Genomic DNA, 13,753 nt, shown 5'->3' on the forward strand with positions numbered 1-13,753 from the left:
GAAACTGTATAAGGAGGTCTCGTCGGCAAAAATAAGCAGAACGTCGGAGTGAAAAGTGCGAGTGAAACGCCTCTCGCTGCAAGTGTGAGGGCAACAACAATCGAGTGTGCTGATTAACCCTTTGAAGGCAATGTGAGAAAACATAATAATTGTTTCATAATTTAATGTTTCGCGTCGACAAGCAAACGAGCACTGACAATAAGCAGAACCAGAACCAGAGTAACTCTGCCACCGACGAGGCCTCCTTATAGTTACTTCATGGCTGCGTAGTTGCTGTCGCTGTCTCCCTTTTTGGTCTCCTTCTTCCCACTGCCATACACATTTCAGCTCAGGGACAGACCACAGACGTCGCTTCATTTTCGTTACATTTTGGACGCGGGAGAGAATTGTTTTTCTAAATTTGAGTAGGGCTGCTGCAAAATCATCAAAATGGATCTATTGGACCTGAAACTGGAGAATATGTTGGAGTACGATCCCGACTTGAAGAGCTTGCAGGGAAACCCCCAAATGTTGTACTATCGCCAGCCGACTGCACGTGAATATCCGCTGGATCTGAACAAGGGCTATGCTGAGTACATACCACGAAGGGGGAACTTTCTGCGCGCCTTCGGTGTGTTGCAGCACCATGTGATGCATTTGCGGGAGCCGCGCCAGCTGCTCGACCAGACGCACTTCTTCCTCAATCGCGGCACAATGATCAAGTTCATGGGCGATCGCACTTTTTGCGAATTCAACTTCGCAGCCAGCCGCTTCAAGGGCTGCATCTATGTGCGCTGCCTAAGTGAAGACGTCGATAAGCGAAACTTCAGGCCAAAGAAGACTAGAACCCATCCCTACAAGGCACGCCAGTACGTGTTCACAAGTGAGTAGCTGCATCAAGTCCAGCATCCAGCATCCAGCATCATCCATCTGAATTTTGATCGTTCACACAAGTAGGTTCTCCTGGTGAGCCGCCAAACCCCGATGCTCCAGTGGATGAGCGCAAGCAGGTGTATGGAGTGTTCTCGGCCCAATTGGGAGACTTTCGACTGCTTTACTCCGCTGAAGTTAGTGGTGTGTGGAACAAGGAGCCACTTGGCGATCTGTAAGTCATTATTTGTGCCACACTCCACACACTCCCACACTTTACCGCGCTATTCCACAGCAACGATCCAGTGGTGCTAAAGAGATGCCGCCGTGCAACGGTCCGGATTGAGTACGCAAATCAGACCGAGCCTAGGCCATTGTGGTTGATGCAGTCCTATTTGGGGGGCATCGGTCAGATAGCCATTGCAAAACCAAATAAGAGCGGCCTTGTCTGCGGCCCAATCAAAGTTGTGTCTTGTGCCGAAAAGCTGGGGGTAAGTAGAGCCTCGTCCCCATCCCTCCGCTCGTTTCATGACGCTCTGTCCATTTTCCTGCAGAAGTGCAAATTCAACATACAGGATGGCCTCAAACAAATGCACGAGATTCTGGCGCAGATCAGCAGCAGGCTGGCCAACGAGGACAATCCGGAAATGGAACTAAAATTTAAAATTGTTTGTGGCTCAATTCTATTTGAAGACCACCTTCAGTCGGTGGACCCTCCAGGCAATTTTGATCAGAAGTTTATCGATTTTACCAATCAGTTGTACATCCCCAAGTAGGCGATCCATTCCGCGCGAGTGATGTGCATTTTTGTGTTTGTTTTTGTTGGAACAGTTCTAAGTTTCTGATTCCATTAAGGGTAGGGAGAGAGAACCCGATTTTATGAGCGAAGTTCGAATTAATTATAAGAATTTTCCATTATCAAAACAAACTTTTCGTTTATCAGCTTTCAAAATAAATTAATTAACCTGCTATTAATAATAATAATAACTATAATATTTACTCCTGTCTGGGGGGCACGATTTGCTGGAAAATCGGATTAAGTTTAGTTGCAAACCTTAGGTCCGAGGTCCAAGTGCGAGTTTGAGGGCAGGGCGTGTGCGTATGCATAATGGGCATCATAATTCTCTCATCGATAGCATAATAAGCTCGTGAATATTAGAGTAACGGCCTCACACACACACACACACACACACACACAGAGGAAAGCTGATTGGGCTACTGAATGGATGTGCTTAAACTTTAATAGGATGACAGTGTGTAGAAGGCAGAGGCCGACGATGAAGATATTCTTGGCCTCGCACACGGTGCGTTTCACTGCTCTACTGCCCACTGATGGAACAATGGAACAAAGCATGCAGTGTTATCAGATTATTCGAACTTTTAAATGTCTTCATATAACAGCTGCATTTGCAGCTGCCCTCGACTGTCTTAAGCCTGCGAAACGCACTGTAAGGAAGGCTGGGCTGGCAGCCAGCAGAGCATGGTGATGGAGGAGCCGCCTCCGACTCCGACTCCACTTACACCATCATCATCATCATCATCATCCTTTGCTCCTGCTGCTCTCCTGCTGGGGCTCGCTCCATGTGCTCCTTGTGTGTGGTCTGTGATTAAAATGATATTTTCAGACAATGTCAAACAGCGTGTGACTAATGGGTCTATGGGTTGTCCGAAATGTCTGTTATTACTTGATAAATCTTGTCGGTCACACATTTTGGCATGGCACAATGGCCAACACACACACACACACACACTCCCATGCATGTGTGTCTGTTTGTTTTATGCAAAACCTTGGGTCCTCTGCCAGCCTCTGCCTGGCTGCCTGGCTGCCTGGCCCTGCTTGTCCGCCTTCTGCTCTAATGACAAATGGGTCAAAAATTTGCGGCTAATGACACAAAATATGTTTGTTTCTGCCTATAAATTTTATGCATAAATAAACCGAAAGCGAACAGCAAAAAAAAGTACGAGAAAAACAACATTGGGCATAGAGGAAACTACTTATGATGGAAGACCTTCGGCCGCGTACCCTTTGCAACTTTGGCTATGGGGTCCAGGCCCGGGGCCATTAATCAATGGCCAAATAAACATAAAATTTGCCTAAATTGACACTAGACTTGTGGTGGGAATCGATTTGCTCTCTCCTGGTCCGCTTGGTAATGGTCATATGGCTGTTATGCTGCAATTACTGTGATTAGTTCCCTATTGAAATAACTGTAAAGATTTAGTGCCAAAGCTCCTGATCCGGCCGTGTGCTTTCTGTGCAAGGGATCTCGGGCAGCGCAGTCGGCACAGGCACAGCGTAAAAGTTTCGTGCGGAACCGTCGCAGCGTCGCTCGGCTGCCGCAGCGACAGCAAAGCAAGAAACGTTTTTGACTTCGTCAAACAATATGTAGACATCCACATATATTTCTAAGCGAACCGCGTCTGCAAGGCGAATTTACTGTTAGGGTGACTCTGAGCAACACGCGCTAGAGCGAGATGGCAAACATTCTGCATTCTTCGTTTGTTGTTGTTTACATGCAAGCTGACACGCGAAAAGGAGATGTGGTTGAGATAGAGGATGGGAAAAGAAACAATCTTCTCTCTTGCCTCCCACTTAAGGGACTTCTGCTGCTGTCTAGCATATTAAGAATGAAAATCTATTAGTAGGTAAATTGTAAGCAGCTCCCAGGAATCCACAGTATTATTTTCTTTATTTAGTTGGTCAATTCTAAGGCAATAACTTTGATGCAAAGTAGCTAAGAGCATGGAATGTGCCTTATTTGCACGAGGATGTGGTGCAGGCGAGCCATCTAAATGGAGCACTGCAAGGGTTAGACCAAGACAAACATAATCGTCACAAAGCAAACGGTCAGCAAACGGCCGGCCAAGATAACAGAAAAAAAGACTCGAAATAAAAACTGGACTACACGGACTCAGGGATGCCCTTACAAATCCTAAACGGTAAAAGAATAAACTTGGCTAGGAATTGGAACTATTTTTTGAAAGAATTTTCCATCCCTCTGTCGTACACACTCCTCTTTCCAGAGTATTCTAAATGTATGCACAAGGAGACCTAAACAAATATGCAGTGATAGCGGGAGGTGGAGTCATGGAGTCATGACGCAACAGGAATTGCCTTTATTTGTCTTCATTACACTGTCCTCCCTGTCGCTGGCATAGTGAATAGCCACAAATAGGAAGCAAAGGAGAAACCTGAAAACCGAAACAAAAAGTTCTAATACGCGCACAGCTCGAACAACAATCGAAGTTTGGGACACACAGCCGCCCACAAATACATACAGACAGACCAGCCAGACATACTCGTGTGCGCTTATGTATGTAAATATGTGTATGGACATCTACTATGTGGTGCACTTTTTTGCCTTGTCTAGTTTTCAGTCTTTCTGCTTGCTGAGCATTTTTTTGCGTGGAGTTACCCTTGCAGCGGGTACTACGACTTAGTGCTGGATTATCAATCGTTAACTTCAACCAGACTCTTTTCTCTCTATGGGCATGTGCCTTAGAGAGTATGCTAAGTTTGCGATCAAAGCAAAAACGAGCGAGGGCGAATTCGCATGTTCACAGCCGAAGGCAAGGCCAAAACGAGCGACGGCGAATTTCGCTGCCAGCTGAGCGCGAAGCAACAACGAACCAAAGCGAATTTTGACGTGAGCGCAAAGCGGATCCGCGAGAGAGACAGAGAGAGAGCTACCGAAACAGTTTCAATGCCAGCCTGCGACGCAAAAGAGAGAGCATATCAAGTTGGAGCATGCCATATTTGAATTTGTTTTTGTGCTGCTGCTTGTTTTGCAGCCTTGCGCTTCCGCTCCTTTGACTGTCCAGATTAGACAACACTGCGGAGTGCCCCCGTCCCACTACACGCAGCCACCGCACCAGTCGGTTGTGGCTGTTGTGCTGGCAAGTTTTTTGTGCGGCTTTTTGCTGGATAATCTGCCACCCATCCACATGTGATATGTGAACGAACTTTTCGCATTCCTTGCGATTGGAATCTGCATGCCAATGGGCTCGGCCACTGCCTCTGACCGGATCACATCACACACATGAAAAACTCTTCAACCTAATGCAAGTTTATCAAAGTTTTCAAGCAAATCAAAGAAGTTGAGGTGGGCATGGGAATATTCAGGGGTTTGATTATGGCTCAAATATTTTCTACATTTTCGCTTTAATTGGCTTGGCCACTGCCCGCTCCAGTCCCCTTCATTCAGCTCCTTTTCGCATTTGTTGTCAGCAGTTACCCTTGGCATAATGAAATAGGCTGCTGTCCTAAGTCAACAAACACCTTTGGGCATCTCTTCCACACATATTAAAGGAGCGAGCAAAGGAGAGAGAGAGAGAGAGAGAGATGATATTGCTCACTTCCGTTTTCCGCTCGACTCGGCACACCTTTTCGCGGTAATAAGCTGCAATTTTATTATTACATTTTGCCGCAGAGTTTCTCCTCCACTTCCCCACTCGCCACTCGCCACTCGCTACTCCAGCACTCGCCACTCCCCAGCCACAGGCGATGTCTGTGCGTGGCAATTTCAGATAAATGAGAATACATAAACAAAGAACTCATTAAATTCAGGAGGAACCAAGCACGCTTCAGCCTCGCTTTGCTCCTGAGCCCTGGCCGAAAGTGCATTTTGCATGCCACACGCTGAGCTTCGGCACAAGGATGGAAGGTGTGTGTGTTGGGGTGACCCGCTGCCTCCGCTCATTGTTTGATTATATAATAATTTCGCTTATGGCATTCGGGCGATTTGCACTTAAAACTTTAAGTTCTCGCCAGGGCCAGTGCCAGGGCCAGGGCCAGGGCGCCTCATTAGCATTCAGACAGTGGGCTGCCAGGGGATGGAGAGCTTCCCTCGGCTTCTTCTGATGACTTGTGGGCGGAAAGTTGCCTTTTGTTTCGGTCGCCAATTAACTGAGAGACGGGCAAGGCTCTGCAAAAGAGAGAGAGAGACAGAGAGAGAGAGAGAGGCAACGGTTAACGGTAAGCACCGAAGGACACACCCCATTCGGCAGCCAGGAATCTGCGCCAAACATTCCTTCTTCGCGGGGGCCGAAAAATGTGGAATAAAATCTTGAAATTTCAAATCAGAAATGGCAACAAAAAAATAAATATTATTTGCAGAATTTGCAGTTCAGCTCCGCAATGTCCATCAATTCAGCATCTCTTGTGTGTGGCGCAAAATTGAAATTTTCATTCAACAATACTCAGGGCAGGGAATGCCTTTGATTATTGATACAACTGTGCCGGGGGGTGGGGGGAGGGGAGGGAGCAGCTTTGGCGGCTAAAGAATGGAAAATGAAATTATTTTGCGAGTTACAACGAAGGGCAGAAAGAGAGAAAAAGAAACACACGAAAAAAAAAAAAAAAAAAAAAAAATGGAAGATAGAATTTTCATTTTCATTTTCATTTTCATTTCATTTCCTTTTGCCCGGCTCTGGTTGACAATTTATGAACTTTCATTTGTCTTGTCCTCTGGCTTATCGCTCTGGCAATGCTCGCTGGGGCAGGGGTGACATAATGAATGTGGCATGCAGCACTTGGCTTACAGGCTGCCCCTTTGCCAGCCAGCGTCTCCACCGAACAGAGCAGAGTTCGTTGCAACTTTCAATGGAGAAACAATCAGCCAGAACAGAAATGTCCACAAAATTAATTGCAGCTCTGCACATTTTTTGGGCCGGTTCTGCGGCTTTAATGTCAAAGAACTAAATCCAAATTGAGGCATTGCCGCTGCTTTGCATGCCCCCATTTGAGGCACGAGCCAAGCCAATCGAATGCAAACAAAAATAAAAACCCCACAAGAAGTGGCAAAAGACATTGAAGACGTTGAAGACTCGAGACGTGCTCCTCATTTCGATTTGGATTCTGCATTCTGCATTCTGCATTCTGAATGTCTCCAGCTGCCTCTTTTGCGTCGCGTGTTTGTTTGTTGTAATTGCAGTTGATTTGGCATCGCGTGGAAGCCGAGGGATTTGCCTCGGCTTTGGCTAGATTAATATTTGCTCAGCCCTGCGACTGGCTTGCCTGCTCTCCAGCTCTGCCTGTCGCTCTGGCCACTGGCTTTGCCTCCTCTGTCCCGCCACTCCTTATTCAGTTCAGACTCCACTTGATTTGCTCGCTGGCTCTGTGATTCACTCATGCCAAATACTTGCGAACAATTCAAATAGGATTTGTATTTGTTTGCCTTTTGGCTGAGTATCGGTATCGCTGCAGCTCCTGCTCCTGCTCTGATTTTCGCAAGAGCCCTTCAGCTGGATGGCAAGGTGGATGGCAGCAGCAACAACAAAATAAAAGAACGAGCGAGAGAGGGTTGGAGCGAGTGCGATAGCTAATTTGATGTGCTCGAGAGCTGAAAGCACTGCTAGTCGTGTGTATCTTTGGGATACGCCTGACACTCCTCTGACTGACACTAGTGTGGCGTGTGGCATGTGGCGAGTAGCTGTATCTTTGGCCAGGCCAGGGGGCGTGTAAATATTTGGTCACACGCGGCGTATGAGTGATGACATGACATGGCATCGCAGTGTGTGTCTGCCCGCTGCTGGTTACGCTCTGCCTGTGAAGCTATTGCAAATAAATGTGGCACATAGTTCCGCCACAAAGGACCAGCGAGTGTGGGAGCGAGACTCCAGCGATTATTAAACAGCAAAACTGGCAAAAGTAATTACACATTTCCATTTCCATTTCCATTTCCATTTCAGTCTGCGAGCTGCAAGTGGAGGCCCTCACAGCACTCACAGTTCCACCCTCAAAAGGCATCAAAGGTTGATTCTTCTCGCTGAAAATCTCTCGCTCGCGGGCCAAAAGGGATTGCGATTGGGACTGGTACTGGCACTGGCACTGGGACAGCTCCAGAGAATGTGAATATGAAATTTCTTTCTCAGCGCAGAGCTTGTAATCCCGGCGGGTGACATCATTTCATATGCAGCCAAAAAATGAAACACTTTCTCTCGCTCTCGCTCTCTGGGGTCCTGGCTCCCATAAAGTATGGTTGAAAGTCGAAGCTCCTGCTCGCTTGGAGATTTGGCCGTCAGTGCACAGTGCTGTAGCTGTAGCTGTAGCTGACATAATTATATTGGATAAAATATCGTTGCACACTCCAATGGCTGCTCCACTTCTGCCCCTCTTCTGGGCTGAGTGCATAATGATATACGACAACAATGTGTGCGTGTTTCCTGCCCCATGGTCACTCCTGCTGCCTGCTGTGCCTTTCTTTGCTCTTCCTCCCGTGAAGGGGTGGCTGGAGCCTGGGATTTTCCTCCAAATATATGCCGAAAAATGTGCTAGTTCCTGTTAGATTGTAAGCTAATTTCAGCTTGAACTCTGAGTGAGTTTCGTTGTGTGAAAAAAGGAGTAACTTCTGGCAGCGAGCGAGCAGCAGCCCAACAATGAACTCAAGAGGAGCGGCAGCGTGCAGACCCAAACCAAAAAACTGTAAATAAATATTTAAACTATTTGTAACTTTATTAACTTTGCCCAAGTGGCGCAATTTATTGCATGCCAAAAAAAACGAAGCAAAACGCGCAGAGGCGGCTGCCAAAGTCGAGGGGAACGTGCAACTTTGGTGCAAATAAAAACAGCAGCAAAGGCGGCGAGCAAGGCGAAAGAGCATAACAAAGCAGAGCCCGCAAATTGCGGGCACGAACGAGGGAATGCCCTCAAATGGGAGAGCCAAAGCATCGGCTATCGGCTGTGCCCTCTCTGTATTCCAGGGTATTCCACATTGAATCGTGTTTAGGCAGCGCCAGAATAGTTGTTCGAGCTCCAGGCCTGGACGTGGAGCCATTCCATGTGGTTTTTATGGCCAAAGTTCGCTTCGTTAGAGCATTGCGTATACGCCACGTCAACCAGTGCGACTGCCGAGTGTCGCAGCCTAATTGGATTGACCTCTGGCCCACACTCCACACGGCCTGCCGCCAACTCTCACATGCCCTCTGTGTGTGTGCATTTTTGTGTCCACTTCTGCTGCCAGAATTGGCTCAGAAATGCAGCAACTTCTGTGTCTGGCTGCGCCCCTGGGGGGCAATTGTGAAATTACACTGAGCAAAACGCAAATGAAGGCCAGCAAAAGACGGATTCAACTGAATTTCGTGTGCCTGCTGTGCCCCCCTGTTTGGGCGCTTGCCGCATCCTTTCGGCAAATTGTCAACCATCAGGACAATCATCAATTGCTTCCTGCCGCCACGAGACATGAAAGGTTTATCCCCACACCTGCGAGTGCCTGCGAGTGCCTGCGATTGTGTTGTGTACAAATAAGAAATCTACTTTCTGGCATTTTCTGATTGCATGGCAGCTGTCGCTGGCTGCTGTGCCCGTGAATTACGTGAAGCTCTTCTGTCGAACGCAACAGGTGCCAGTCCTAGTCCTAGTCCTAGTCCTAGTCCCACTTGTCGCTTCCGCTGGGGCAACAGAAGTGAAACTGAAAGCCATCTCTTTTATTTTATACAATTTTTATGAGGTCTCCCCATTCATATTTCATTCACTTAGAGATCGGCAAAGGGGAGACCCTCCAATCAGTTCAGAGCCACAACTCCTCCTTCTGGTGCTCTATTTACTTTTACGACACGTTTGGGCCGTGGCCCACAGCAACAATGCCATTAAACTTGCAGATGTCCCAGCCCCACCTCTGCCCCACCTGCCCCCCCGTGCAACAAAGACCCACAGAAAAAAAGTGTCGCAATTGTTACATAAATTATTCAGAGGCAGAGACAGAAAGCGAAAGAGATCTCTGCACTGGTCCAAGTTCCTTTCTAGCCCAAAGACTTCTTCTCCATACACATATGTAAATGTGTGTGTGTGTGTGTGTGTGTGTGTGTGTGTGTGTGCGTCACTGCATACATATTTCATGCAGGATGTCAAGTCAATGTGTTAGTTTCATGTTAATTTTAGCAGCGAGAGCGGAGGAGCCACCTGCCAACCCATTCAAAAAGGACCCAGCACCAAGGACTCGAGCTGCGTCACCAGGCAGCCACTAGGCAGGACTCTAGTGCTTAAAAATTAAAGCCAATTACACATTGGCTCTGGTTGCAGTTGCAACTGGACTGGAACTGGACCCTGCTTTGTGGTTAGTTCTGTTTTGTCACATCACAAGCGAAGGAGACACAGCCACACGTAGGGGTATGTAGTATACATGCAGAACTACATCTACATCTACATGTACATGTACACACAGACATCTGGCACTTATTTATTTCGCATTACGCATTATTCAGATGAAAATTGCTCAGCTGACAGAAGTCGACCAACCCAAGGAGTCTGCACACATCCTTGCTGCTACCCTTTTCCCCTGCCCTTGCCCCCCCCCCACACCCCCACACCCCTCTATGTTGACTTTTGCTGTTCTCTGTTCGGGGGCGGGGAGGCAGCGAGGACAACCCTTCAATCAATCACCAGCGCTGACAGTTACGCAAATATCAATCAAAAATAAATCGCATGTTGTATGTAGCAACTTGTTTGCCCAGGTGGGCGTGGCACACACACACACACACACACAGCAGAACTTGCCATTGGATTTGTGGCAAAAAGGATACAAAAAAGTGAGGCCGCAGATGATTAGATGTTGATGGTAGAAACTGGCTTGTCCGCTTGTCCGCGTGTCCGCGTGTCTGTCCGCACGTCAACTAATGAGCTGATAACTTCTTTTATTTGACATGCCACAAGTCACAAATCTCTGTCAGCTCAAAGCGGAATAAATCTGCCTTTAAAGTTGCCTAAAGTTTAGCGCTGAGGATGTGCCCGAAACGTGGAGTGGCGTGTCCTTTTCTGATGACTCGCAATTAGCTCTAAGCACCGGGGGACTTGGCGCGTGCTTCTCTATCATTTTGTGCGCCACTTTCATCTCTCTCTCTCTCCCTGCCCCTGCGATTTATCTTTTTAAGCCATCGAACATTATTTTGGCTCGCCAAATCTGCACAATTAACACACTTTATGTGGCATTGTCTCCCCGCCATGTGGCAGCAACAACAATTGTGCAACTGCTGAAGTCAATGCCATTGATAATTATGCTGATGAACTTGCCTTTGGCCTGTAGGGCAGCAGCACCCAGCACCCAGTGGCGCATCGCGGATACCCTGGCACCCTGGCACCCTGGCAAATTGTCTCTTAATTTGTAGACCTGCCTCTAACGCCCTTTGCAGGCTGGTTGCTTTTGGCTGAGGGTTTCCTTCCTGCTCATCAAAGGCGAACATGAAGCGAACTTATTAAGCAGCTTTCATTTTTAATTATGCCTGCCCCAGCCCTCCCCAGCGCCCCACTATGTGGGCCTCTATGTGCCACACTGCCCCGCCCTGAGGCTGTCACAAAAAATTATAAAATCATTTTCGGGCCTGGCCCGGCCCGGCTCCTTTGGGGTTCCAGCCAAGTGCAATCAATCAAGTAAAATTTAATTAAATTCTTAGCAAAAATACACAAAGATGATCATTTTCTTTCTTTCATTCTGTTTTTTTCCTGTTGCGTTTGCTTTTGCTTCTCTTTCCTTTTGGGGAGTGATTTTGATTTGCTGTAGGAGGCCCTGCTGCCTGCTGCCTGCTGCCTTGATGACAATCAATTGCTGACAGGTTGCATGGTGGGTGGCACGTGGCATGGGCTTGGGTGCAGTCCATGTCCAAGTGCTAGTCCACGGAGTTCCCTTTTATATTATGCGCATAAATCAACAAAAATCTCTCTCTCTCTCTCTGTGTGTGTGTGTGTGTGCAGCTGCATATCTTGCACGGCTCTTGGCTCCTGGCCACTGCCATCCGTCAAAGTTGTTTAAGTGTTTCTCTATGTTAATGCCATGTGATACCCGAGTCGTATCTGTGTCTGTGTCTGTACAATTACAGGTTGCACACACACACACACACACACAGACAGCGGCTGCATTCAGACACTCACTTGACAGGCGGAGCAGAAGGACCCAAAGGAATTTTCGAGTGCCATTTACATCTATGAGTGCAGCAGCAGCAGCAGCAAATGTTCATGCAGATACTTGCAACTGTGTCTGTGTGTCTGTGTGTGTGCCTGGGCAACTGGCCGGCACATTTATCACACATTGTACAATGCCATTTAAGCAGTTTGCATTCTCTGGACACCTCCTGCTGCTGCTCCAGCTCCAGCTCTAAGGCTGTCGCATCATGCCAAAATGCCGCAAGTTCAGTTGCCGCCTCTCAGCCACAGCCACAGCCACAGCCATGATCCACTTGAAATGTTGCCACTGCACTTAAGCGGCTTGTGGCGGCAGGTGACAGACAGCGAGGATACTGCCGGAGCCTACGGAATGCCACTGAATCAATTCACTGCCACTTAGCACCAGCTCGGAGAAGTGTGAAGCATTTGGCGCTATTTTATTATCCCTATCCTGGCAGCAGCATCTCTATCCTGCTTCGGGGCGTAACACTATTTGGCAGTGGCTCAAAAAGCTACGAAAGTCGTCAGTGCACACCCGTGACAACATCATTATTGTCGCACTTAGGTGCGCCATTTTCGAGTGCTGCAACTGCAGCCTGTGCCCCAATCCTAGACCCAATCGAAGCTGCCTTTGTGCGCCTTGTCTGCGAAATACTCACTGGCAATCATCGGCTTGGCTCGCTCACTTTTACTGCACATTTGCATGCAGCTTTCGGGCTGTGATATAATATTGAAATGACAAGCGGCAGGCAGAGTGCAGAGTGCAGGATCCAGCTGCTTCCTTCCACCTGGTCTCTCTGGCTGTCGCTGTGGCATCCAAATGACTTAAGTGCCTGGCATTTATCTACTAAAACGTGTCTGCCCTCGTCACAGTTACTCACTTGGCTTTAGTTGTAGTTGTTGGTCCCCCACTATCAGTGTTCATGTCGCCGTCCTCCTCTGTGTCTCTCTGCTCTTGTCACACCTGTTAAGTAAGTGAGAAATGTAATGGCGGGAATGGGGTCAGGTGTGTGGCATCTGCTGTGCTTGCACAAACATCAAACTTTTGTTGGCCAAGGCCAAAGTTTTTACATCAAATTCATTTGGTCTCGCTTCTCTCCCTCTCCCTCTCCCTCTCCCTCTCCGTGTCTGAGTGAATCCCCAATTGAATACCAAATGACTTTCCAACTTTCCTTCACGCCACAATAAGCCGAAATACATGAGCAACATGAGGAACCAAGGACAGCAAAATGTTGTTCAATTATTTTGCAGCTCCATTCTATTTGGTCAGCACTGCAGAAGCGAATGCTGAAGCTAGGCTCTGGCTGAGCTCCACCTTCACTTGTGATGAAACTTTTGGCTCCTGCTCCCCGAGCTGCTGCTGCTGCTGTTCCATTGTTCGCTCCATCCTTACCAGTCAGCTCCCAAGTGCTGGACAGCCAATAGAGCTTGGAGTAGAGCGCTAATCATCAGATATTCGTGGCTTGGGCATGGCTGTAGAGTGAACCCCGCTCGAGCTTAGTTGTGCCTGTTTTATGCTCCCTTTTGGCTGCTCAACTAATGTCCTACCTTCTGGCTGAGTGACCTTTAGCGACCCCACACTCCCGTCTAGTGCTTAATGTCTTGTCACACGATTTAAAGCATTTTGCCTCCTGCCTCCTGCCTGGCAGGATTTATTTCTGGTTTGGTCCCTCCATTTGGCGGGCTGCCATTTTCCAAATAATTACACATTTACATTTTCATAGGCGAAAAATCAACTTCATTTCACTTATATGGGAATAAAGTCAACAGAGAACTATGTCTGTACGTTCAATGAGAAGTAAACTGGCAAGGGACTGCCACTGGCGCTGGCACTGGCGCTGGGTATTGGCTCAGTAGCCGGAAACGGAAGTCCGACGAAGCGATGAGATGAGTTGGGGACCAAGGATGAGCTGAAGGAAGAGGGCGCTGTGGAATAGGTGTGGGTCGGATGTTGGCTGCTTGCTCTGTGTGGGTCCATTGTGGCGGTTTTATCTGGCCAATGTTTGCGCGTTGATGTTGATGGCTATCTTT

The 13,753-nt window shown here is 47.9% G+C and overlaps 1 protein-coding gene across 1 annotated transcript; it reads left to right on the forward strand.

Moving 5' to 3' along the window:
- The first annotated feature begins 333 nt into the window (after positions 1 to 333).
- Positions 334 to 1,690, forward strand: LOC117580960. The gene is made up of 4 exons (XM_034267747.1): positions 334 to 862; positions 937 to 1,084; positions 1,145 to 1,340; positions 1,404 to 1,690. Exons 1-4 carry the CDS (start codon positions 430 to 432, stop codon positions 1,623 to 1,625), a joined length of 999 nt encoding a protein of 332 aa, XP_034123638.1. The 5' UTR covers positions 334 to 429; the 3' UTR covers positions 1,626 to 1,690.
- Positions 1,691 to 13,753: the final 12,063 nt, after the last annotated feature.

This window comes from Drosophila guanche, unplaced genomic scaffold, assembly GCF_900245975.1.
Source record: "Drosophila guanche unplaced genomic scaffold, DGUA_6, whole genome shotgun sequence".
Lineage (NCBI taxonomy): Eukaryota > Metazoa > Arthropoda > Insecta > Diptera > Drosophilidae > Drosophila > Drosophila guanche.

What these genes read in the sequence shown, in the direction of transcription:
- LOC117580960 (XM_034267747.1), top strand. Translation starts at nt 430, where the DNA reads ATGGATCTATTGGACCTGAAACTGGAGAATATGTTGGAGTACGATCCC. An exon ending in AAGGAGCCACTTGGCGATCT is followed by an intron (nt 1,085 to 1,144) that starts GTAAGTCATTAT and finishes GCTATTCCACAG; the next exon opens with CAACGATCCAGTGGTGCTAA. An exon ending in CTTGTGCCGAAAAGCTGGGG is followed by an intron (nt 1,341 to 1,403) that starts GTAAGTAGAGCC and finishes ATTTTCCTGCAG; the next exon opens with AAGTGCAAATTCAACATACA.